This window comes from Monomorium pharaonis, chromosome 6 (assembly GCF_013373865.1).
Source record: "Monomorium pharaonis isolate MP-MQ-018 chromosome 6, ASM1337386v2, whole genome shotgun sequence".
NCBI classification, from domain to species: Eukaryota; Metazoa; Arthropoda; class Insecta; order Hymenoptera; family Formicidae; genus Monomorium; species Monomorium pharaonis.
In genome coordinates, this window is record NC_050472.1 from 20138486 (window position 1) to 20165814 (window position 27329).

General features: G+C 42.2%; 1 protein-coding gene across 1 annotated transcript in view; it reads right to left on the bottom strand.

The window, feature by feature from the left end:
* The window catches only part of LOC114254415, a 37633-nt gene extending 10560 nt beyond the window's left edge, over positions 1 to 27073 (bottom strand). The window contains exons 1-2 of the mRNA XM_036288223.1: positions 25778 to 27073; positions 18291 to 19454 (exon numbers count right to left, since the gene is read on the bottom strand). Coding sequence (XP_036144116.1) covers positions 18291 to 19454; positions 25778 to 26189 — 1576 coding nt within the window. The 5' untranslated portion in view covers positions 26190 to 27073. The remainder of the gene's footprint in view (positions 1 to 18290; positions 19455 to 25777) is intronic.
* Positions 27074 to 27329: the final 256 nt, after the last annotated feature.

The following is a 27329-nucleotide window of genomic DNA, read 5'->3' on the forward strand; positions in this document are numbered from 1 at the left end:
AGTATAAATGTAACGAATTATATATAAGTCATGGTTCAAATGTTACGTTTTATTATTTTAATCGTGGTTATATTTTGTACTTTAAGGTTCATTTTTAGTAGGAGTGTGTTTCAGTTTTCAAGAATTATATTCTATAAAAAGGAATAACTACATATATAAATATATATAGTTGCCTAACAATTAAAAAAGGATTAGGAAATCGTATTTACTGAATATTCTATTGCGTAAGGGATCCAAGAATCATTTCTAAGAGAAAAATATAAAGGTGTAAGGCGTTGAAATACAAATCCTTCTGTAGAAAGAATCAGAGTCCGTTGGCATGGCAGTAACTTAGATTAATAAAAAAGCGAAAGATAATTGAGAGCCTTTGACCGAGAGCGAATCTTTTTCGGGACCATGTGGCCAAGGAGGCGGATGCCCGGGTGACACGCGAAACCGTGGGCGTTTCTGCAAATTATGCCAGTCCGCGGCGCCTGGCACAATCAATGGAAATCCGGTTGGTCCGGATTCTTCCCGTACGGATCCAACCGCGAACCCCCCCCCCCCCCCCGACAAGGGCACTTCCGTAATACGATTCGACGAATGTCGCATTCACCCGCGCGAAAGAGATCGGCCCTTCCCTTTCCGCCCGTTCCCCTTCCCCCCCCCCCCGGCCTCTAACCCGTTCGCGTCTCTGAATTGTTGTAAAAGTTGTAGGTTCCAGCGCGACGATCATTTCGCATCCGTCGAGCACAATTTATCTTATCTTTATTATCAACTCAATTCTCTCGTTCGGTATTCGGGTATGATTCATACGTAATAAAGCGCAATAGGCCGTTATTAACTTATTACGTGCTCAATGTTTATGTGTCCCCGGGTCGCGATAGCCGCGCGTTGAGAATTCTCTCGGTTCCGTTCTCTTCGGGCGTAGAAATTCGACTGTGCTCATTTCCTCGCAACGCTTCTCTCTTTCTTTCTCCAATCAAAAGTTCACGAGGGAAAAAAAAGTCTCGTCGAAGCGTGCCATTATAATTTCTTTTTTTTCGGCTAATAAACTCGTCGAACCGCCTTCGTGAGCCGAGTCTTATCGATGATTTTGTACCACGATCTCGCGTCCTTCGCAAGCCGCGAAACTGCCGTACGCACGCAAGGACGTCACGCAGCTTTGTGCGCTTCTCGCGTAATTTATGGCGTAATAATGAGAGTTTGACAGATGAACGTTTTCCGGCCTTGCGGATACTTTGTTACATTGAATTACATTGGAGTACACGTTTACGCAAACTGTTCAACATTTTCACCGAGTTAAGAATCAACGTTTTCTTGCCGATCAGTCAGGAACGGAAGATCACGATCGCATTTCGCGTGAATTTTACCAAGGCGTCATCGCGGGGACGCGCACGTTAAACTTGTGCCAGAAGAATTTAATCAGCGCACTGTTCATTTAAAGCTGCCGTCTTCCAGCGGGCATGTGCCCTTTTTGGCACCGCTCCATAGGTGCCGTAACATTTCAGCCCCAGAGGCTCATAAACGAGGACAAGCGGAAGGAGACACTCGTGGCACGAGGAAGAAAGGCGAGAGACGTCTGTCATCCCTCCCGTACACGCGCACCTATCCACGTGCGCGAAAAAGCGGGGGCCGCCGCGCCGGCAGGGGCGCTTCCCCACGTGCCTTGATGCATTCGGACATATGAATCCCGATAGCCAAATCTGGCCCGAGGCCAGGGCGTCGACGCTCCCGGTGGAAAAGGCGCGAAACGTCTAAAAATAGCGACGCGATCGACCAAGTTAGTAGGCGAGGCTTTGATTTACTCGCACGCGCCTCTATCCCGGCGCCACATTTGCGAATCGACCCCGGCTCCGTCCGTCCGTCCGTCCGTCCGTCGTCCCCTCCCGTAACGAGACTTCAAATAATAAGTTCCTATAGCCACTATAACCACACTCATTGGAAATAAATGCCTGTTAAGTTGAAGGTAAGTATAATTAACGCCGTTAAATACTATTTTCCTAATTGCTTTTTCTTAGCATTGTATCATTTAATTGCGCAATTTAATTATCAAGTGCTTCTTTTCGCATATCGTCGTGTGATCCGCTATTTTCCTACAGGTCGTGCAAAAATTAAGTCTGATTGAAAAAAAATTTTCTTCCTCTCCTCTTACAATTACCATGTGAATATCTCGGCCGAGGGAGTGCCTCAAATTTTTTTCATTAATTAGAATAGCGACGTATGTGTATGTACGCGCGCGTGCGTATGCGTGCGGGACGAGCGAGGAGAACGGAGCTCAAGCAGAAGCGCGATGACTCGCGTGTGACGGGAACGCGGAAGTGGCTGACGTCGCGCGTGCAATTGAACGTTAGAATATATGCTAATAATCGCACGGCGCGCAACTCTAGGCACGCGGTGGAGATTTATTTGTATTGGTGCCGGTTCGACGTACGTCGTGACGCACGCACGCGATAGGAACGTCGCGAATATACACGCGGATTACAGGGCGCGGAGTCCGACGGCAAGGCGACGATCTAACGTCAGTTACACCGCGCGTAACGACCAATTCATTAACCGGTAATCACCGACCGACTCCTCCCCGCAATAAATGTTGGAGCGTACTAATTACGGATCTCCCGAGGACGTGTGATAAATATCCGAGGGCCGGGACGAGCTCGTTACGAAGTCCCGATCCCTCTCGACGATGTACGAGGCAGAGATCGATGTGATGTAACGTTTCCGTTAAATCGCGACGACAATTCGCGCAGTCACGCTTATTTATCGATTGCGCATCATCGTGTAACTTTGTACGCGCATGAAGCGTGACGTACAGTTACAACGCGTGTTACATATAGAAAAAAAGAAAAATTCGCATTGTCTTATTAAAACAAGCGCGCAACATTTCAAGGCGCTCGGGGATCCCCCACCTGACTCCATCAAAAGTCCTTTCACCTCTCCGTGCCTCGCGCTCCTCCGTCAGACCCCCCCGGTTCTCTCACCCCGCCGTCCCTTCCGCTGTCTCCCGACCGTTTTACGAATATCGTTATCTTGTAAACGCGCGTGTCACACGCGCCGCCGCGAGGAGGCCGCAGATGTGGTCGGCGGTCCGTCGTCGCCGGCGCGTTGATGCGGTGCAGGCGCGCCAGTGCAGCGCGAGCCTTGATGCATGCAGACGGAAGGAGGAGAGGCCGGGGAGGGAGGGAGGGAGGGGGGGATACGAGAGATTGACGATGGAGAGGGGCAACGTCAATTCGCGGCAGCACGTGCAACCGCGTAAGAACGACCTTGAGGGTCAGTGCTCTCCGCGTAAGCAGGCCATAGTAGTACGTCGACGCGAATCGATCGCCTCTTTTCTCCCTCCTCTCATTGAGATAGGTGACGCGACGTCGACGGAGGAGGCCGGGGAGGAAACAGGGAGACGGGACAGGAGGAGGATGCGGGAGGCGCGAGGGGGGGAGAAAGACTCCTCCGCGCCATATCGAACGCGACGTCTCCGCTTAGGGGATGTTTTTGGGCGTGGATGCTGGGTGAGAGTAAAACGCTCCCGCGTTTCGCTTTTCTGGGTGGCGGCGGTCCTTCGTGAAAGTGCCGAACGCGAAATACGCGAACGAATTACTTAACAAGATAATTAGAGAAAACCTTTTTTTATCTAAAATAATCGAAGAGAGAAAAAAGCGTCTAAAGAGTTAGGAAAAACAATTAGTTTTCTTTTTACATTCGATGTTCACGAGTTATTTAAAGTAGCGCCTACTGCAAGTTTAATGGAATTATCGAGGAAAAACTTACGTTCATGTTAAAGTTAGACTTACAAAATTATAGAGTGAGTTTTTAAAGATTACGGACCATAGATAGCGCACGCAACACAACTAGTTCAAGGTATACACAATTTTTTTAATTGTGATAAGATTAGTCAATCAACTCAATTTAAAGTGCCGTATCTTTATGACATATTAAAGACCGATCGCCTAAGGAGGACAGGAAAAAAGTCAAACATAGGTACTTCGATAAGGAAAGGAGCTAATCTAATCGCAAACGACGCATAGCAATTAAGGGTCGAGTAGCAACGATGTTCGTTAGCATCAATAGGACCCTCGGACACGATAGATGCCCGAGTATCAGGTTTCGCGCGATAAATATGTAAGTCCCGCGACCCACGTGGCCCGCTCGTTGATAATTCCGACTGATAACGCGAGATATATCGACATCTTCGTGACCGCGCGAACTTCCCTTCAACCGGCTCGTACATACAAGAGTTCCATGGATCTCTGTCTTTCCATGGATTATCACTTTCCTCGGCGCCGCGTACAACTGAGATCCAAGCGAGGTCCAGATATCCTCGTCTAGCGATGATCCACTTCTGTCGCGACCCGAGTGAACTCTCTTATATACTCATCTCGCTCGTAGACTTGCTCGCCATTTCTCGCCGTTCATCATCAAGATTCTCGCGTTTCCGTATATCTTCCTATTAATATTCTTTATCTTTCCCGATCTCGCGGTTTAGACCATACAGCTTAAGGACTATAACATTAGCCATAAAATAAGAGTGAAATAAAAGATAATAAAAGTTCAATAATCAAGAGGAAGATTGTTTTTTTTTTAAGATTGGAAAAGAATCTCGAAATTTTTTAACGGCTAATGGAAACTCCCGAAATTTTTCCCCGACTTTCCAGCGAAGGAAAGCTCTACAGAACTTTCCGCAAGATCGCGGAATTATATCTTGAAATTCAAGCAAAGTACGCCGGGGAGCCGTCTGTACTTTAAAGTAGCCTCGAATGACGGATCCTTTTCCTCGTGCCACATATGCGAACGTAACGGCACGTTTCTCTTCCTGGTCAGCCGTATATAAGACGAAGCCATAAATCTCCCCCGTGCCTCTCGTCGATGTCGTGTAACCAACGGGCCTTCCAATCCAGTTACGAATGTGGGCATCGCGATAGGGGACCTCGAATTCGCAGGAATTCATCGATTCGGTACGCCCGTCGACGCCGAAACGAGGAACGATGATAAGGAATACGTGCGAACATCTTACGGAGCCTAACGAATGCGCGGTGCCGCGTGTTATCGGCGAAATTATCGAGACTACGCGAGCGAAGGAACAAGTACGTTAAAAAAAAAGGGAAGAAGAGGAAAGAAAGAAAGAAAGAAAGAAAAGTCACATGTCCCGCCGGTCCCGTCATTTCGTTCGCTCGCACGCGAATATTATATGATCGCAGACAGAGATACGGTAGAAAGGGACAGGGATACGAGGTACAAGCGGTCCAAGTGGAGTCTGGGAGAGGATAGAGTAGCGCGGCCGAGATCCGTTCCGGTGACCAGACGTGAGCACTCCCACACGCGTCAATAGCCGGCCGCAAATCAACGATGCATTAACAAGGAGCAAGAGCGTCGGGGATGACTCCTTCCCGTTCGCCCGCGAGAAAGTGCGGTCGGATGAATCACCCGGTCCGTGTGCCTTCCATATGCAAAAGTAGGCGTCACGAGTATCACGTCGTCGCGCCGGCCGGTGCGCTGGAACGCGAATTGCTCTTTAAAATGCGACCGGCGGTCTTTCGTAATCGTCGATACGATCGTCGATGCTTTCGTAAAATAACAATGCACGGCGGCGTACACAAATCTCCGCGGAATCTCGTCGTCGACGGGAATCGCGACGGAGTGAATCGCCAATAAATTCGACGCCGCGGAATGTTCGGCAGGCCAAGGCGCGAAAATCGAAAGAAGGGAAAGAAAGGGGGAAAAAAAAAATTCGAGGAGCGCATCTCACCGCACGGGTCATGTCAGTTTAGTCGCTGCCGTTTCTCTCAACTGTCTCTTTCTCTCTCTCTCTCTTTTTCTTTGTCTCATTTACCTGTGTCCCTCTTACTTGGTCTCTTCCTTTCCTTCTCTCCTCACCTCTCTCCCTGTACATTCCTTCCCCCGTACCTTTCCACCGCGCTATCATTTCGAGAATAGACGAACGACTGGCATACCGCCTTGGACGAGAAATGCAATAAGAACGAGACGACGACGAGACGGCGAGCCGATCGAAAGAAGGGGAAGGACCCTCAACGGGGGACAAAGTCGCTCGCGAGCGTGAAATGCGAGCGTGAAATGCGAGCGTTGCCATCATCGAACGAGCATAATTAATAATGACAGTAAGCTGGGCTTACTGTCAGAATCCATCCGTTCAATTTCACATAAAATAATATAATTAAAAAAAAAAAAAAAAAAAAAAAACTGCGTACATATGTTAATTGAGTTAATTAAATGAGGACTACGTTTCGGGTTATTAGTTCACTGCGGACTTTTTGCTTTTTCTCACAAATATTTATTAAAGAAACGGGAGATGAGGGATCGATTGCTTAACCAGGAAAGTAGACAAGTCGCTGTCGACAACGTTGCTGAACCGGCGGCATTCCCAAATCAGATTTTGCCGGTCTGACATTTCGGGCGTTCGGACTCTCCGGTCTCTTAATTGCCGGTGCAAGAGTCAAGGCGTCCTGGTTAGTCGGCCAGACGGGCTCCTCTTTTTATCTCCTCCCCTTTCATTCTCACTTTATCTCTTTCCCCCCGCCGTTTGCACAACGATAACCGGAAACGGTTGTGCAAAATCGAAATGCGTCGCGCCCCTCTCTATGCGGGAATAACCGATAAATCTGTTCGACAAAAAATGATAATTACCGTGTTATCTAAGCCTTTGGAATAACATTTAAATAACTTACCCGATGGATTTAAAATTATAATGACGCCCGCTGCGCGTAGGGGTATTACTTTAAGCAATGCAAAGCAGGTATTAGGCCGTATCACGATTCTAAACTTAGCTCATATAGGCACAGACGTGACATTCTCGCGTTTAACGGCAAAGTTTAACGCTTTCTTCAATTATCTGGTGGAGAGGATATACGTGATTGGTGCCGACTCTCGAGGAACTCAAGGAAATCAGCTTTGCGATTCGATATTGAATTTTTTTTTTCGCAAAATACTTTCGGTATACCGATTTAATTACATCTAACCGGTGACCTTTAAACGAAATATCGAATGTACCGTTTTACTATTCCGGAAGAATTCCCCTCCTATTAGAAAGTCCTAAGAGCGACTTCAGTGGGCGCTCTTGCTTCGGCACTTATCTGCAGTCTCTCCCACACGGCCGCGGTTAATGAATGAATGAATTACGTCATCTTACGGAGATGTGCTTTTACGTACAGTCCCTGCACAAAAATGGGCACCCACTTCCTCACGAGCGAACGGCGTAATTGTAGCTAGTGGGAGGAGGAAGTGAAGGAAAGGAGTAAGAGGAACACACGGTGAAAGTGAGAAAGTGATGCGTTTTATTGTACTCTATAAATCAAATAGAAAAGAAATAGAAAAATATATGTGATAGTATTTTTTAAGGTTTTAGGGTAAATCTCTTAGGAATAATTAAGAAAACTGCACTAATACAAAGTTGAAAGAAGGAAAACGAAAATTAACTGTTGCAGCAAAGAGAACATATTAATAAAAAAATAAATGTTGTAACGAAAGACTGTAAATTATTAAAAATCTTTAAGTCAAATATATATTATAGACTTTATGTTAAATATCTTAAAAATATTAAAACGTTTATTATTTTTATATAAAATATTGTCTATTAAATCTCTCTACAAAAAATCCTAAATTAAAATAAAGACTAAAGATAATAATTTTGGCGATAAAGTGAAAAGTTTGACAGAGAGAATAGAACGGTGTTTTTGGGTTTCCGTAAAGATAGAATATTAACTAATAGGCCTTCGCAAGATGCCAAACCCGTCTGCGTGCAGAAATCGATACCGCAAAGCAAAATTGTTTTGCAATAACCAGAAGGCGCGTTACGTTCACGGTGAAACTGCATTTCAATGATATTAGAATACAACCCACGTCAACCGCCCGTATTATATACGTATTTTAATAATGGACTGCCTGACATTTTCCTCACTTTCGTGCGATGGCTTTCGTAACATAATATTAGTCAGGATAAATTCAGTACCGCCAATGTGTAATTATTCTACCTTATTAATGTTCCGATTTTTATTTGACGATTAATTTTTTATTCTCTATCATTTTTCACAGCAGAAGAATGTCAGAGTATATCAATTCTTAGCGTCGCATTCGGAGTAAAGATAATATCAGGAATGTCGTACGATATCAAAATGTTGATCGGTGACATTTATCATTATTTCTGTGAAAACCACAAAGCAAAAGAGACAGAGAGAAAGGAGATAAAATATCTCGCGATTGCGAATTTAAAAGCTGCAAATACATGCGGATTTAAAATCACGGACATCGTGGTGTCGCGTACAGAGCGTTTCAATGAGGAAGCGGAAAAACTACGTGTTTCACCTGTTTCTCCGAAATCGAAATTGACTTTCAGACGCACATAGCAGCACGCGCGTGTTACCATCGCCTGTATTTACGAATACCTGATTCGAATGCGACGCGCGCAAGTAGCGACGTTCCAACGCGCGACTTTCCTGGAAGCTTTAAGCGAGGAATTTGCATGAGGAACGGAACCCGCAAGCCTATACCGCCGATGGAAAAGGGAACCTGGGCGGGGTTGTGTGCGAATACCACGAAAGGTATAGCTTCAGACACAGGACGAGCCGGCCTCTTCTTTGAAATGCGACGGCGTGCAAATTGACACGGTTGATTAAGGCGTGCGAAATTGCCGCCAACACAAGTTGATTAAAAGTGTCGCGAGCTCCTTGTAAATTTTTGAGTAATAATTACTCGATACATTGATACTTTGTTGTGTATATAAAAAAAATGTTTCCCATTTATCATCAATAAAATAAAAATTCTGACGTTAAATTGAGCCCGCTAATTAATTTTTAAGCACACATTTGTTTGCAAAATAATTCAGTTTCTTTTTTATTTTTTTTTTTTATAAGAGAAAGATTTTATACGATTTGTAAATTGCTCGCACTACTTAATTTCAAAAGCAACTTTTCAAGTGTTTAAACGCGGCGAAAAGCCCGACCTGCTGCTGAAAACTGATCCGCCGCGCCGGTCGGACGTTATTCACGAGATTCCGAGATGCGATCTCGATACGACGAGCAAAATGCACTCGTTTTTTGCCGGTCGCTCAGCCCGATCCTCACCTGGTGATTAATCTTGCAGGACGCGAGATCGAGCGGTCGAGCTCGGTTTCGTGGAATTTCACGATCGTCTTTCCAACTGGGAATTTCCTGGCTCCCTACTGTGCTCTACCCGGCTCTATCGCGGTTGGCTGTCGTTGCTGATTGCACATATCATTGCGTTCGCAAGACCTCGAATGATTAGCGGCGCTAAGCTTGGCGCCACGAACAAATACATACGCGTCGTTGCAACCTCGCGCGATTACGCAAGAGGAAAATTCATAGAAAAATGATAACTCAAACGAGGAACTGAATTACTACATTCTGAAATATTTATACTCAAACAAGTCGATTAGTCTTAGCGTTGGATAAACATTTCACGGTGTTGCTACAGAAAAAAGTTAATATCAGATTAATACATCCTGTTTATTAACGTATCACGGTTTCAGATATAAGCAATAATATAAAATCTTTAAAGCATTGGATGCTCTTAAATTTTTTAAGCAATATTGTATTTTTATTTCGATAAGTATAATAATCATCCAAAGAATACAATATAATTGTTTAATAATAATAGTATTTAAAAGACTTTAATTCTTGATTTAGAGATATTATTGCCTACTGAATATTTTTTGTCCAATTCATGAAAATTATTGAATAATGAGAATATATTTTTCTTAATAAAACTATATAAAATTTCTTTATGTTAATACGCTATGTCCATTTAATCGCTACATACTCTCATTTTAATATTTATATATTTCAAAAAATTAAACTCAAGGAAGAATATATCGTTTCTGTGTATATGACGATGTATTATAGATTCGCAATAATTAAATCTATATCAAATATGTATCTATATGTATTTGATAAATAAATGCGAGAGGTCACCACGTCGAAAAGAGTACGGATGTATGTACGTCACTCATAGTATCGAGAATCGTTGCCTCCGCCAATTACGGACAATTGACGGATAGTAAATGAAACACGCTCGTTTCTCTGAGATACGTCAGGATTCAGTTTTCATGAATCATCCCGTTACAACGTCGGCGCATGAATCATGTGGCAAGGCAAATTCGCTTTTCCGAGGAAAATCCGATCGTCAATTTCTAGTTCACCGGTCGCGTCTACTTGGAGTGTTTCCAACTTTGTCATGTTGGTTCGTGTACGTGTTCACCAATTTGATTCTTCAAGGAAACGCAATTGAAAGATCAATGCGATGCAAGCAAACTAAATTCCAATAAGTATTTCTACAACTGCTGTAATTTATCGCTACAAATACTGTTACATGTTTTTTTTTAATAGAAATAAAAATGACAATGATACGCAATAACTTAAGTGGCACAGAGGAGAGAGAAAAAAAATTGTTAACGTGATTAAATTTCTTTACACAGTTCAGATACTCAGATATCCAACTTAAACACATAACGTACTTGAACAAAAAAAAGATTAAGCCTTTTTTTCTCAGCGTATCGCGTATAAGAAGTCAATAAATCCCGATTTCCTCAAACCGTATTCATTCGTCACGACGTGAATTGAAAAATCACGACCGTTATCTATTGTTTCAAGATTTTCGAAAATCATCATTGAGATATTTATTCAACGAAATTCTTTAAATCGGGTGAAAGCCTGAAAGAGACAGATGCCACGGGGGCTACGTGCCCGCGTGATACGCCACTGAGTATCCCCGGTCGCATGGTGCGACGATTGCGGCACGAATGGCAAAAAGGCTTAACCGCATTCCGGCGACCATTTAAACCGCCGCGGCGGGGTCCCACGCCTGACCGCAAGCGGCGACCGGCCGAGAGGACCGGCAGACCGGCAAACCGGCAGACCGGCCGGCCGGCCGGCCGGCCTGCCGGGTATCGGCTGACGTCATTCGCGCACCGCGCGACCTTCGAGTTCCCGCGCGAGTGAAGGCGCATGCTCCATCGATCCTCTCTCGGTCGCGCGAAAGGAAGAAATCACGGAGAAACTACTCCCGGCGCGAAGAAACGCCGTTCGTTTCAAAGCGGCGCTATATCGATTGAAGTGTCGACTTAGGACTGACAGATATGTATAGTGGTGACCCCAAAAAAGAGTGGTTTTAATTTTTCGTTATATTTGATTTTTTAAATAAAGAGATTAATATCGATGTCAATTTCATTTTATGTGTCGTATATGTATTTTTTTTTTATATGTTGAACAAGTATCATTAGAAATAAAATATGTTACTTTGTATTGTCTTAATTGTATTAGGATTTAAATTAAATTTATACGTCGAATATTTATACATCGAAACGGGCAGCTTTCGGTGAGCGGAACAAACGCGCACAGTCAGAGAAGATGACTACTTTATCTTTTCATCGGGATGTACGCGTATGTATTTCGCTGAAGAATCTGTCTTCGTAAATTGCTCACTTAATATACGTGCAGTTGCGCAGAAATGTTCATCGGATTTTTGATGGCGGAATGCACATCAATTATGTACTCAATTAAGATATTTGAAATAGACGCAGAAAATCCGCGCGGAGATGGCGCATTTAATATCTTAACAAGATGCATGCGCGCGAAGATGAGATCGAAGATGGTATTCGCCTTGAAATTCAGTTAATGAATCCGTTACGTTAGTCCTAACTTGATGCAACGGAGAAAACGTTCAAACACGTGATGCGATCACGAAGACCGTCCGTGAATATAAAAAGAAGCAAGTGAAAAAAAAAAGACGACACCATACGGGCTGAGTTTATCTGCGCCGGATGTCGGACGCTTCGTATCTTCTCCGTAAGAGAGTAACCTTTTGCGAGAAAAAAAAAAGCAATATCAATGTGACCCTCTCCCGGATGAATGGGAGACATGGAGGCCGCCGGTGCAGAGGTCTGCCAAGATACGAAAAAAAAAAAATAGCAGTGCCTTCGATCTTCCCAAAAAAAGAGAGAGCGAGACAAGGTCAGTCGATAGCAATGACGTCGATTACGTAAAAATTGAGAACCAATTGTTTTGCGCGTGGGGTGCCGTCACGTCGGGGTTTTCGCGCCCAGCGATTGATCGAATATTCCGATAAGAAATTCGGAGGGGACGAATCGATACGTAATCGATGACGATTACGCGCGCGGGACCGCTGAAAGATCGGTTCTCACGACGGCGCACCAGGCAAGCGCCGAGTAATTTACGAGCGCGATTACACTGATCCCGCGAATCGTACACGAGCGGCACGAGTGCGACCATGATTCTCGATCCTCCCCCCCCCCTTCTCTCCTTATAACGGGGAATTTCGTCATAGGGCTGATAAAACGAGAAAAAAAAAGAGAGAAGAAATCGGACAGCCGCATTTAAACGCTAAAGGCGAGTCACGAGTACAAGGAGCAAAGTTATCAGGGAAGTATTAAGGAGTAATTTGTAATTTCTTGAACTTGATCGACCGACCGAGACAATCACCTGTGCCCGACCCGGGCCGGCCGCGATCAAAACCGGCGACCGCGTCAGTGAAATCGGCCAATTACCAATTACGATCGGGCAACGTCAAGGTCGGATCTGCGACGTGCCCCGACCACCGTCGTCGCCTTGGTCGACTTGGTCAGGCCCCATTGGGATCCACGCCCATTAAGGAGCTGCGGGTATAGGGAGAGAGAGAGAGAGAGGAAACGCGGCACTTTTGAAGGAACCCACCGTTCGAACGTCCCATTGTCTTGCCATTTGTGAAACGCCATTTGACGCCTCATATCTCTCGAGATCCTCCGCAATGACTGCTACTTAAATCATTCGTGGCAATGTTGCAAGATTGCGACATCCGACGCCAGGCCGCATCGCTCGCCCCGCCGCGTGCCTTATAACGATTTCAAACGCTGTACATTTTCGTCAAGAGATGGTGTTTATTTCACCAACGGCCAAAGGACTACGATAAGTTTGAGTAAATCAGCGGATTAAATCAGAGCCGAATTAAATTGACTCGGCAAGTTAACATCGCAAATCATCGCTTTACTCCCACTGACTGGTGCCTAGTTCGCACGTTTCCTGCACTTTAACCCTGGAATACCGCTTATCTTTTTCTTGCGCTACTTCGAATGAAAATTCATTCGCATAATTAAACATTTTTGCAATTCTACTCTTTTTTTACATCTACTTTACGTCTACCTCTGTTTGTCTAGGTTGTGAGGTGTTCGGCTGACTGGCGCTATTTTAATGTGAAAGAAAATTCAGGGAAATTTTGAATCGCCAGTATTATTTCGTCGACCTGACCGGCCAAGTTTATTAGTATGAGTGTAACTACGTTTCGACCTCTAATTCGGATCCTTTTCAAGTTAAATTATAATGATCTTACAACATTGTCACTGGGAAAAAACAGAACGAAAAAAACTGAGAAAAAAAAATTGGATTAAATGTTATTTTAAGATATCACAATTTTATTAACAAAAACCGTACTAAACTTGAATTAGCACTCGATTGAAAATTCAGAGTAGCATTCCGGGGTTAAACGCTCGCTGCACGTTTTGGGGGACAAAGAAAGAAGAGAACAGAAGCGCGGCGGCGAAGAAAGGAAGGCGGGGGGAGCGTGTGGGAAACGCGGAGCTAAAAAACAACAGACATACGTCGATCGATCAAAGGCCGAGCGCGTTAGGTGCAACTCCGTCCGGGCATTTTGACCCTTGTCTTGCAATCCCGCCAAAACCAACGAGTCGGCGACTACGCTGTAATACACGCGCGCAAACAAGAGGGGACGGGACGAACGGAGAACGATCGTTCTAATCGATGAAGTACCGCAGCCGCGAGCGAGAGAGGCGCGCTCGCGGTACATAATGATCTTACGAGCCGACGTTACGTGTCTGGGTCACGTGCGCGCGTATGCTGCATACATTCTCACGTATGTAACGTATATAGACACGCGCGACGGACGATAGCGAACGATGTCGCCATGTGGTGCAACATACTCTTCAGGTGGCAAATAAGCGTCATTTTGCCGCCGACGACGTCGCCGCTGGATTCCAGCGGCGATTACGCGCGCGGAATACCCTCTCGCGGCATAGTTTAGGCATGTCTGATTCCTCGGAGAAAGTGAGAGAGAAAGATATTGCAGATACCTCTCCGAAGACGTAACGCGACGAACGCGAGAAACTGCATCATTCTTGACGTCACGACGCGATGCCGTGATATTCAATATGCACCGGCATATTGCGTTTGACGGTGCAATTTCATGTAAATTCTCATCAAGAAATTGGACTCGATAACTTTAAATAGAACGAGTCGTTAGTTTTTAACGAGTATTTTTCTTTGTAATTATAAATTATTTGCGGGTAGATTATTTTTGTGCTTTCTGCGACACGAATTCGTTTCAAGTTTCTACAAGGAAAAAAAAACTTTCTGCACTTTTTTATTTATATCTCACGTGTGTGCTTTGTAATCCGCAAAATCATTCAGTTTGGCAAAAGCTTGAAGGCTATCGGGAAATCTTGTTCATAAATAGAACTGAGAAATTTTTGCAAACGACATGTGCATTGCGTTCTCCTCGTTTGTGCGCGCAAAGCTTCCTCGGGAGAAAAAAAAGGAACATTTATCGTAACTCGTGGCTTATTCGTGTTATGCAAGTCTATCTTCTTGGTAGAAATTGCACTATAGTTAGATACAACATCGCGATACGTGAGGGAATGGCGCCTGCTATGACTGTTCGCATGACGCGTCCTAAAGAATTCTCCCGCGCGAACAACATATATATATTTATTATACATAAGTTACGAAAATTAAAATATGGTCGCAAATGATAACGATATTATTATGAACAATTAATTCGTGCAATTGTTTAAAACCGTTCACGTCTTTGACTACACAAAAAAAAACGTTAATGACAAATTAAAACTAATATATTCTATTTATCAAAAATATTATATTTTTATTTCAACGTTATAATAGTCATCTAAGAAGCACACTGTGATTGTTTTAATTTTAAAAAATATTTAAAAAATCTAATTCTTGGTTTGATATTTGATATTTCTTTCTATCAATTTATAAAAAATATTAAACATTTTTGTCTTGATAAAGAAAAATATTTAAACTAAAAAATTTGTTCATGTATGCAAGTTTCCTGTTTGACGTTATATAATTTTGTCTCAATATTTATCATGCTTTTTAAAAATAATGATAATTTCAAAGCATAATCTCAAATACATTTCTTTCTACGTTCTTCTAATATACAATACTTTTTATCGTGTCGCGATTTATCGATCGATGGGAACGCTTTCAACTCCCAGCTTGCACCTTATTGTGTAATAACTAGTGGAAATTTTTACGATCAATATAACAATTTATCAAGCACAGCGATATGAAGATTTTAAAAACAATTCATGTAAATCTTTTGATAGCATGCATAATTTGATCGAATAATATAAATCGTATCGTATATAAAAATACGATATGATAAAAATTGCGCACGTTATTTTTCGCTGCTACTTCATGTTCGTCTGCTCAGGTTTCAAGTTGGGCAATCGCGATGGCGCGCAGAAATCCGGCGTCTTTGCGATTTTAATGCGAACTATGTACCGATAGATAACTTTTCCTTCGACCTCGACACGATTTTACACGATGCGCGCGAAGACACGACACGAGAGGAGGAGGTTTTCAACGGCCGGGTCGCGGCTGCGATCGATGCTGCGGCGATCTATCAACTTGCTCCTTCTCGTCGATGGTAATCAGTAATCATTGGTGTCACTGAAGAAGAGAAACAGTGCCGAGAGAGGTTGATGGCAATTAAGTAACACTTACGATGTTAGATAGAGCGCGCGCGCGCGCGCGCTCTCAGCAGCCTTCGTCAATATTTACTCGGGAATGCCGGTGCAGCGCGAATCGGACTTTATTGTCCGGTATGATGTGAAAGACGGTACGATATTTTATTATATCGTACATAGTGTCCGAGACGGCTTGTACGCGTACGTGAAAAAAAAAAAATCCCTACCGGCGTGAAGGACCGCGCGTCGTGCGCGGAAACGCAAGGCACGGCCGTGCATTTAATGGCTGTTTAGCGAGACGATGACCGTTTCGCTGAAATACACCTCGAGAGGATGCACCGCAAATATCCTTCGAAGTCCTAGAAATACCATGAAACGCCTCCAGCATGGAAATTCATAGGAGTTCCATACGGTGGTTAGCATAGCATTTACAAGTTAAACAGATTTTAAGATCGCGGAGGGACAAGAATAAACTTCGCGGGACTCGCGCGCGATTCCGAGTAAATAAATTGCATTCGCGTATACGAAACAATGTTCCATCGGGAATTTACATAATTCGGGAGGGGGGGGGGGCTGAATAGAGGGAAAAAAAGTGTGCAATACTTCGTCCGCGTAATCATCACGGCGAGTCGTTGTCAGAGAACCGCGATTGCGCGACATCGGTCGCCGCGACGACGACAGGAATTGTTGCGGCTTTTAACGAGAGATATTCGTGCGTTAATCGCGAAATATCGCTGCACCTGGACACGCGCGTCTCTCATTTTTATCGGACACTTCGCCCGGAACACGAACGGCCCGCGCGCGTTTCCTCCTCTCGTTCGCCTTCTTATCTTCTGCCGTTTCGCTTTTTTTTTTCTTTTTATCACCTTTCCTTTCCTTCCGACGTACTGACGAATCAATTCCACGGCGACACAGAAATTCTCACGCGGTCTCACCCGCAATAAATTACTACCTGAGGACGTTAAACCTCCGCCGCTCGCGTACGAAAACGAGTTTCTCAGTCGTTGTCGCGCTCATTCGCTCCGCTCGCTCGCGGAGTAACCGAGGGATTAGCATATACTCATGCGGGTAGCCGAATTCGACCGGGTGCACTCCGGGCATCGTCCTACCGATTGCGCGATCTCCCGCAAGTCTGAGATGAAGCATTAATGTCAACTAATATGTTTTATTTATCAACAATTATTGTTTCCTATCTAAGCAAGAAATTACATTGTTTATGTGTACGACACAATGTACAAAATAATGAGAGCCGTGTGTGTATATATAATTTTCTTTAAAAATTTGACAATTTTAAATTCTAGCGACACCTTATCTTTTCATTTCAATATTGTAATAGTTATCTGTATTATCTAAAAAGAAAAACAACATTATGATTATTTTGATAATGATAATTAAAATTTTCTAATTTTTGATTTTGAAGATATTGTTATTTTCTATTCGATACTTTTCCTCTCAATTCAGAAAAATTATTATGGAATAATAAGAATACATTTTTCTTGATGAAACTATAAAAAATTTCTTCAAGTACAAGTTCTATTTCTGTTTAATGCTCTATAATCTTATTTCAATTAATATTTCGAAAAGAAAGAAATTCTCAAAACAATTTTCCCCTTTTCAGTGTGCCAAAACATTTCGACGAATATTTTATTCGTTCGACACTCAATTTTACACGGCAGCTTTTCAAAAGTTTTCATACATTTTATCCTTAATATCTCTAGTGAAAAGTAGGAGAAAACAGAACGGAATAAAACAGCGTAAAATTCGCTCTTAAATCTATTAAAATAAATAATTTATGTTGCATGCATTATATAAAATATTATGTAGATAATTCGTGATTTAACGATGAATAATTCGTATTTTGGATTATTATTACCAAAATATAAATTTCTATCTTTAAATATATCAAATATCATTCAGAAATATCGCTTCTCTGTAATGTTCGGTTAAATAAAAATTTGTATTAACCGTTCATTTATTATTGAGTATGTTATCAGTTAAATCTAATCAAAATTAGTACAACTTTTGAAATGTGAAGTGATTTGTGACTTATTATGAAAGCAGGTGATTGATAACCGAAAGATATCAGATTCGCTGATCGTCACCCCATATATGACTCATTTAGATCTTTTTCGCTTTTTTTTTATTTTAAAATAAGTACTCTTGATCGCCGGCAAAAACTTAGTTATTTAACAATTAAATCAAATTAACATTGTAGCAACAAAGAGAGAGAGAGAGAGAGAGAGAGAGAGAGAGAGAGAGAGAGAGAGAGAACAATGAGAAATCATCTTTGTTATTATGTTTCCTTAAATCGATAAATTTACAAAATAAAAGTGACTACATGAGGGTGACCTGTTCTGCTATACTAAACAAGATTAAAATGTTAAATAACACAATAAGAAATACCTATTCCGATTAGAAATACTTGATCAAAATTTTTTTTATTAACCAATATAATCAACGATTGTCCTAAATTCGAGCTAAAAACCAACAATATCAGTTCATCGTTAAATCGCAAAGAAATTTTCATACAAGAAGTTCAAATAATAAAGACGAAATGCGTTTTACTTACCGGATTCTACGAGCTCCTCATCTTCCTCCATCTCAGGTCTAAGCTGATGGTAGCAGTGATCACTTATTGTGTGCCTGACGATATCTTCGGTTTTAATCCGCTGGTGAGAGAAATCCATCTCCGACGAACTCACCGGCTCCCCTTTTGATAATTTACACAACGTCTCCGACACGTTGATGTCATCATGTCGGAAGACTGGTGCCTCTTTTATGTAGGCATTTTGATTCAATGTTAATTTGGATAAATTTATTTCTTCTTCAGAAAAGTCTTCCGAATCTGAAGTTAAAAAATTTTCGTCAAAATCCGAAAACATACTATCGGATTCCGACATCGATTCCGGTTCCGGCTGAGAATTTATTGAGCTTTTTAATATGCTTCTGCTGGCGTTTGAAGTTATTAGTTGTTTCTCAGTCGGTCGTTGTTCAGCGATCTTATCGTTATTATTCGAACATGTCATATATTCGTATAATAAACGTATGGAAGACCTTTCCCCGTCTAAAAAAATTTTAAAATCTCTCCCTTCGTCTATTCTTTCTTTAATAAAATCCCTTAACGATTCGGAGGGATTCTTTTTAAATAGTTTAATCAATAAATTAAAATCATCTGTATCAATCGGGTCTATGTCGGTCTCTGTTTCTGTCTTGACGGACTCCGATTCTTCTAAGTCCATCTCCGATTTCTCCGTATTTTTCGGTGTTATAAAATAATTGAGGTGCCGCGCAAGTGTTGTAATATCATCCTCAAATGTAGTCGCACCCATCTGTAAATTGACTAGTTCTAAAAATTGCGACTGTGGCTCTGGCTGCGGCTCTGACTCTAACTCTAACTCCGACTCCAGCTTCGGTTCTAGCTTCAGGTGCGGTTCTGATTTCGTTTCTGGTTGCGATTCTGGCTGCGGCTCTGGCTGTAGATCTAACTCCGGCTCTGGTTCTAGATCTAACTCCGGTTCTAGTTTCGACTGCGGTTCCTGTTTCAGTTCCTGTTGCGATTCCGCTTGTCGTTCTGGCTGTAGTTCCGGCTGCGATTCTGGCTGCGGTTCTAGCTTTGGCTGTAATAGCGGTTTCAATTGAGTTTCTATTCTTTCATTTATTTTTAAATTTTTATTTCTTCTTTCGTTTGTCGCTAGAGAATTATAACTTGGTAGAGCTTTGATATGTCGCCCGTCTGAAACATAAGAAATTAATTTATGATTTTTAAAAAATTTTATCTAATAAAAAATTTATAATCAATAAAATTATGTGATATCTAATAAATTCGAAAGTTTATAAACTTTTGTTTTCATGTTACTTTCACGAAAATAAATCAATAATTATATTACGACAAGAATATAAAAATTTTACACAATATTTTATCAAGTGTTTTTGCAATCAATTTGAATGATCGAGAGAATGTAAAGAAAAAAACGTAAGATAATACACCGCATTAACGTATTACCGCATCATTATTCTTAAAATTTCAAATACGTAAATCGAAAACAAGGATCGAAGGCACACACAATTGTGTGACATTACTACATTACTCTTTTTTAATATAAATTTGTTCGTTTAAAATAAATAATTAAATGTGGTTAATAATTTCAGATTCAATCGAGATCAGTCCAACACTTTTTTATAACAGGTTCAATTTAAAATCCAGAAAACGATAGTACGAGAACAATTCCGACGATTGAAAATACGCGGAAACGCCAGTTATGTCGCATGATGAATCATCGCCTAACCAGTTCCAGTGAGATGGAGCTCAAGATCGCAGTTTTGTTTAAAGCAGATGGGAAACTGTGTGCGGATGACTCCTACGGGCGATCCGTGTGAATCACGATTACAGGAAGATTCGTTCTACCGATGTTTTCGTGCCAGTATGTCTTCTTTTCATTCCGTATTTGCGAGGTTTCAACCAAACTTTTAGTCACACAAACCTCCATCAATAACTACATCTAGCTACCGCATAGTTCTTGCTACATATTCATTTCAATGTATCGAATGGCATAAAAAGATCTCTGCGTGTTAGAATTATAATTAATTAATTCATTTACATTTCACAATCAACTTTTTTTTTAATACGTCAGAAACAAGATATGATAAACCAAAACGTAGTGATAGCACCGCTCAAACTAAATAGAATTATGGAATTTATTTAACTTTAAAAAAAGGAAAGAAAAGAGGAAAAGCAAAAGAGAAAACAAAAGAAAATGAACAAAACTATAAAAGATAAAAAAACAAAGAAAATTTGAATTGAATAACCAAATTTAATAAAATAAAATATCAGAAAATTAAAATTTGATTCAATTTAATATACACTATTAATATAAAAAAAGTACAGTAAAAACAATATTAACACATTTTACTGGTTGATTTACGTGATGTAGATAAACTTTAACAGCCTCGAGGACCAAAGAAAAACTTCGTTTCGACTTGGCGATGAAAAAACTGCTCTCGTTCAACCTCGAGCACGCGGACAACAAATGATCGCGCAAGCAAACAGACATGTTGACGAACGGAACAACTTAATTTATCGATCACTGTCATTCGCGTGAGAAAATAATAAAACTTTCTTTTTTAACTGCTTCAAAGGAAATGTAATTGAGATCTGTGCGAAAAATCGTATAGAAAAAAAAACATTAAACGCATATTTAAGCGCAATGTAAAAAAACGTAATACAAGGTAATATAATTATTACCACTTATTACATAATTATGTAAGAGTAATGCAAAAATTATTGATCTACCAAAAACAGATTCCATATAATACGATCGCTAATGGTATTCTCGATATTCGGATACCCGGATATTTCGTTTATCAAGCCCATATTGTCACGCATCTGTCATTAGCATCGATAATCAAAATCAGCTGTGACGAGCGCGATGATCGAATCGTTTGACTCTATAAATTCTAGTCATAGCGAGAGATGATAGTAACTAATTATCGAATACGCAACGATTTCGGACTTTGCACTATTATATCTCCACCGATAGGGCAAGTAAGGGCAAAGATAAAGACTTTTTTTTTTTCTTACGTGATAAAAATCGACCAACGACGTATATTTCGAGACACCATTTGCGACAAGATATATTTCAGATATTTCTTCTCGATCTTATATTTTCGATAACAGAGTTAAAATTCCCTCGCGCGCGCACACAGTGGATGTTGTGAGTTCTAACTCCTCGCGCTGACTTTGATTTGTTTGGCTTTTTATATTAACCGTACTGTAGAACGCGCGTCCAAAAACGGTAAATAAAGCTCCTTTCGAAACATATATTCGTTATCTGGTTTGACTCTTTGTGTACGGTATGCTTCTTAAATATACACGATCGCGTGAAATAGACGGGATAGGTCAGTAACATGTAGAGACAAGTTAGTATCGCAGCGCCCGTCGTAGACATAGGTCAGGACGATAGCATTATGAAGGCAGGTCAGTGTACGTCGCGCACAGTGTTCGTATAATTTTTCAAGTTTCTCTAAATAAAGATTAATTTTCCGTCTTGTTTCTTTTTAATGTAACAGTGCTTCCGGACAATTCTGAAAATAATCGGGAAGAGTCTGTCTCACGCGCGCATTAATCAGCGAGTCACAATGTAACAGTAAGTTATTTTTGTCGAGCTGTCCGGCTCTATTTTCTCTTAAACGAAACGTTAATGTATCTCTTAATATCCCACACGCATTGAATTCAAACTCTTCGCGTTTCCCGAGCGCGGTGCCCCGTCGCGATCTCTCCCCCTTTAGGGAAAAGCAATTTCACCGATGGCACAAAATCGCCGCGGCCAAATCCAAACCCGCGGCGTCGTCGCGACGAGAGAAATTATTCGAGCTGATCTGATAAAGTCCGCTTTCGTTCGGACTTTCGAAAATGTACGACGGCGGGCGCGTGACGTGCGACGCGCGTCGCGCTCGCGGACCCATTTTGCTGCCTATACAAGTCGCGAGAAACCGGTTCAGATCCCGGGCACGCCCGGCTTCCGCCGAACATTATCGCTCGAGCGTGTAACGAGCCGGCAACTTTTCCATAGGATGCTAATTAAGGGCGAGCCGGTAAATCGGACGAAAAGCTGCGCGCCCGCGGCGAACACGGCGAAAAGATCGGCCAGGTGGCACGGCGATTGAAATCGGAGCGGTGCGTTCCCCGTCAATGATCGATGAAAGCTCAACACGCGGATTTTTTGTCATGTCAAGTGACCCTATCAGCCGGTACGTCGAGCGGAGAATCGGCGCGACGCGACACGTCGAAGAGGAATATCGGAGTTGCATTTACAAAAATAAATTAGCGATTCGCGGAAAATAAATCGAAAAATATACTTTTTGTAGATAGACGCGCTGAAAGGTTTTTTGGCAATGTGTCAGAGAAATCACGTTTATGACTTGCAAGAAAAAAGTACACAAATATTCTTTTTGCCTGTGAAATATATAAACAGGCAAAAAAAGCGCGAAGATTGAAATTCATCTGAAGCGAAATTGAAAGTGAGGCAGGTATACCTGTCCATTTTTAGTTTCAAAATTTTTTGCTCGGCTAAAAAAAACCGATATGTTTTCTCGGAGTGCAGGTAACATAGATGCTTTTTTTTTTCAATAAAAATGTGAATTGACAGATGCATGCGATGAGAAACGTATATAACTCGCGCACGTTCAGATTGAGTTTAAAACCGAAAAAAAGCACAGTTTTCGTTTCAATTTTTCATGAAATTAACTTCGTAATCATCGAAAAATTACGAGTGATGGCAATCTTCGTGACCGAGAGATAAATTAAGAGTAAAAATATCTTCTGGGTAAATGTACCGGTAAATAGACGAAAAGTTGAAATATGAGTCATTTCGAAGCGGAATTTCAGGCAACGCTAAACTAGCATAATAATCGTTTCTCGATATGACTTACAATATGATGTATCACATATTTAAAATATAAATATATCATAGATTATATATCATAGTACTCTATTATACATTCCTTTTATACACATAATAGTTTGAAACGAGATAATAAGATATATATATGTGTATAATATGTAGTATCGCTCGCAGAATAGTAAAAAGAAAATAAGATCGTTTTATTTGTTTCAATAATAATAATATTAAAGAATTATAATTTTTGGTTTAAAAATATATACATATTATAATTATTTCCTCTATCCAATATTTTTCCTTGTTTCACAAAACTATTATCCATATAAAAATCAATTATAAACAATATAAAATTAATTGTCGATTTGGTTCTAATTTTTCTATAGTTACATATAAAAAAAAAGAAATGTGGTAGAATTAGAACAAGAATAGAAATGTAAGAAAAATACAAAAATTGGAGTGGACAAAAATTTTTAAGCCGTAATATATATTAATATTAAAGCTGATAAGTGTATATTTTTAAAATATAATATTACAAATACATTATCTGTTTATCCGTAAAAAGTTTATCGTATCGAACGGGAAAGGGACAGATTCGGAGATTGACGTCGTGTTCCATGCTCGCCCCCGGGAAAGATTCCTTCGCGCGGGCAAGTGAAGAATCCGCGTAGTAAGTTGCGCCAGGTCGAGAGCTTGTCTCGTCCACGCGCGTTTCCGCTCGCGTGCGGAGCAACCGGCACGGTGCGCGCAGGAGCTCCGTCACGCTCCGTAAAGAGCCTTTTAAAAAGCGCTACGCGCGCAAATCGAAATTCCTACGTACGAGCGCACGCGTCATACCAGTTTCTCATCGATTCTCGATAAACTCGATGCCCGCGAGCCGCGCACTTCAGGCACAGGTAGGATAAAGTTCGATGAACCGGCTGGCGCGCGAAACCGCGATGAGCGCGCGTACGCGGCCGCTAATTATAGAAGTTACACGTTAATCTTGTTACTCGTGTTTATATCCTACGTTTTAGTCGCGCGAATTCTCACTCGTGGTTCTCCCCCCTTCCCCTTTGTTCCGAGAGTTATCCAGCTTATGAGTTCCGTAAACTTAGCCGAATCGAAAAAGGTGAACCCTATTTGAGAACGTGAGACTTACGTGTCGAAGAAAAAAAAGCGTTCGTGCATGATCGATTTCACCGTCCCATCAATACTTCGATCTCTATTAACACTTTGTCCTTTAAATACTTCGATACTTTATGGAATATCGAAGGGGAATAACTCCCGTGGTGCAAGTAGTACAAATTAGTGATACAAAGTTGCACCTATTTTGAGAGTCGTGTTCTCAACCACGGCTGTGGAGGAGAAGAAGATCTAAAGTCAAGAACCTATCGTATCGAAGACTCAATGCGGACTCGATGATTCTTTAGTATGATTGGTTCTTGTCATTAAATCCCCCCTCCCCCATCACAGCCCACGTAACAGATATTAAAAATTGACACAACCTTATATCACCAAATTGCACTACCCCTATCACAGAAATTGTCCCTTCGAAATTTATTTCACCCAAGGGCGAAGTAGTGTTAAAAGAGATGCAGTGTACGATATATGAAATCGACCACGCACGGATCGAATGCTTTTTTTCCCCCCGACACGTAAGTTTCACGTTTTCCAAACTCAAAGTTTACCTTTCTCAATTCGGTTGCTCGGGGAACAACAGGGGACAGACTCTCGAAAGTGACATCGCTGTATACAACTTCCGGCATTTCGCACGGATAATCATCGTGACATGTCGTTGATCTAGTCGCGACTAGTTAAAAATAGAATCTCGGATTCCGCGGGAGCGTCGCGCGTTTCGTCGCGAACGTCAAGTGCGAATCTTCGCTCTATGTGTACGCGGAAAAATATACCGTAAATTACTTAAATTACTTAAATGTTATCTGTTTCAAGTATTTCAGAAGTATTTCACATATTAGCCAGTTTATTGTCATAAGTACGAAATTTATTCAAAATTTATTCAATTCTGAAGCCTAGTGATATTTAATATTTTAATCGAGAATGATTTAAAATAAAAATTTGATTCGCTTATTATTCTGGTTTCCCTTCGAAAGAATATAATTTTTTTAAGCACATGACATGCTGAATTTTTCTAAAATTATTAACAAATAAATTTGAAGATTGTTACAAGAAAATATTCCTTACTATTAAGTCAAGTATTAAGTTAATTGTTACTCAAAAGAAAAAAAGTACATTAAATAATCTTAAATTTCACCTACAAAGTATTATTTTTTGTTTCAGTATCATAAAAGTTACTGAACAACTTCTATGATTTTTTTCGATAACAATAGTATTAGAAAAAAATTTGTATTTCCTCGGTATGAAGACATCGTTATTTTCTACCCGAAATTTTTACCTTCTAACTCTTATTGAATAATGAGAATATATTTTTCTTGGCGAGAGACTACACAAACTTTCATGTAAGCAGATCATCTGTTTAACGCAACGAAAGCAAAAACGTTTTCAACAAAAACAAAAGAATCTTCCTTTTTTTCTGTATGAAAAGAGGAAAAAAAAGAAGAGATAGAGAGAGAGAGAGAGTTTCGAAAAGTATAACGGTACCGGGTCCGCGGCGAGAGGGAGATGAAAGACGCGTAATAAAGTAGACAAAGGAAGTATAAACCTTTCTTTTTCTTTTTTTCAGCTGGACGCTTCTGGCTCGCGCGGTTCGGGGACGATTCGGGGACGAACCAGCATGAATCATTCAGGAAGTTAAGCGATCCAGGACGATATTTCAACGGGTCCATCATCCTAAACGAGTCCTCCATCGCCTGAATGAGTTCTGTCTTCTTCATGCGCTGCTCCCGCCAGCAGGACGACTTGGAGGAGAACAGCAACTTCCTCATGGGTACCAATTTCAGACACATCGGACGCTCGTATTCCTCCTCGTCGTATATCGACGCGTCGTCCTCCGTGTACTGATGAAACAGATACTCCTTGTCCATCGTCGCGGGCAGGGATTTCGCCAGCGCACCGGGCAGCAACATCTTCGTTTTCTTGTGCAATTCGACCGCGGGCTGAATCTTCTCGATCATCGTCGAACAAACACACCGAGGGCCGCCACTCCACCGAAGGGTTTAATCTCCGCAAAGACGTAAACACACCGGGGGGTCTCGCGCGCGCACTTCCCTCTTTTTTTTTTTTCTTTCCCCCTCGCGATCACTTCGGATCCGGATGCCCGAGGAAAAAAAATACTCTCGGTACGAAAAGAAAGGGGAGTGAGGGGCGAGAAAAAAGCCTATCGCCGCTTACTTCTCTCTGTCCGTCCCACCGTTCCTCGGCTTCGAGCGCGAGCAAGCGCACCGAGCATGCGACACCGGCGCGGAAAGCAAGACCCGCTTGTCCGCCGCGCGCGCGCGCGCACCCACACACGCACGCACGCACACACACACGCGCGCGCGTGAATTCGCTCGGTCGTTCCCGCGTTAAGTGAAAGAACAGAAAAAGAAATGGGACGTTCGTTCCCCCGGGGTGAAAGGAAGAACGGGGCGGGGGGGGTAGAGAGGGGGTGGAGATAGAGAAAAGAAGAAAAACGTTTATTACAATATACTATGTCGTCTGTGCGTCCTGCTGTCACTGACCGCGCCACGCCGAAACGATATACCGCCGCGATCACCACGACAACCGTAGGCACCGCTCTTGTTACCACTACTGCTGCAACTATTATTGTCGTCGCTGTCGTTGCCTCTACTGCCACGGTTGTACTGTGTCAGACGAGGGATGAATTTCATTCTTGGCGTGCGCGCGAAACACCCGGATAGTTCTCTGGCACTCTCTCTGGCGGAGCTCGTTTCGCGCTATCTCCCTCCTCGCACTGTCACGCGCAAGAGAGCACTTGGCGACCGGCGACAAGCGGCGAGCGAATGCACAACCTCACCCTACAGCAGGTCAGACGCGACTGAAGGCGCGAGCCGGACCCGACCGGCTCGGCCTGAGTCTCTCTCTCTCTCTCTCTCTCTCTCTCTCCTTCTCCCCCCGCCCCGTCACAGCCGCACTCCGGATCCCGCCGGCGCGCCGCGCCGCCAGGAGCGGCGCCGCATCTCGTGACGCCTGCGTGCCGCGCCGCGCCGCGCCGCGCCGCGCCGCGCGCCGTAGGCCGGCCGACCGGAGTGAAGTGAGGCGCGCGCGAACGCAATCGCGGCGGGACCGACGATACTTTTCTAATTAATGTGCCA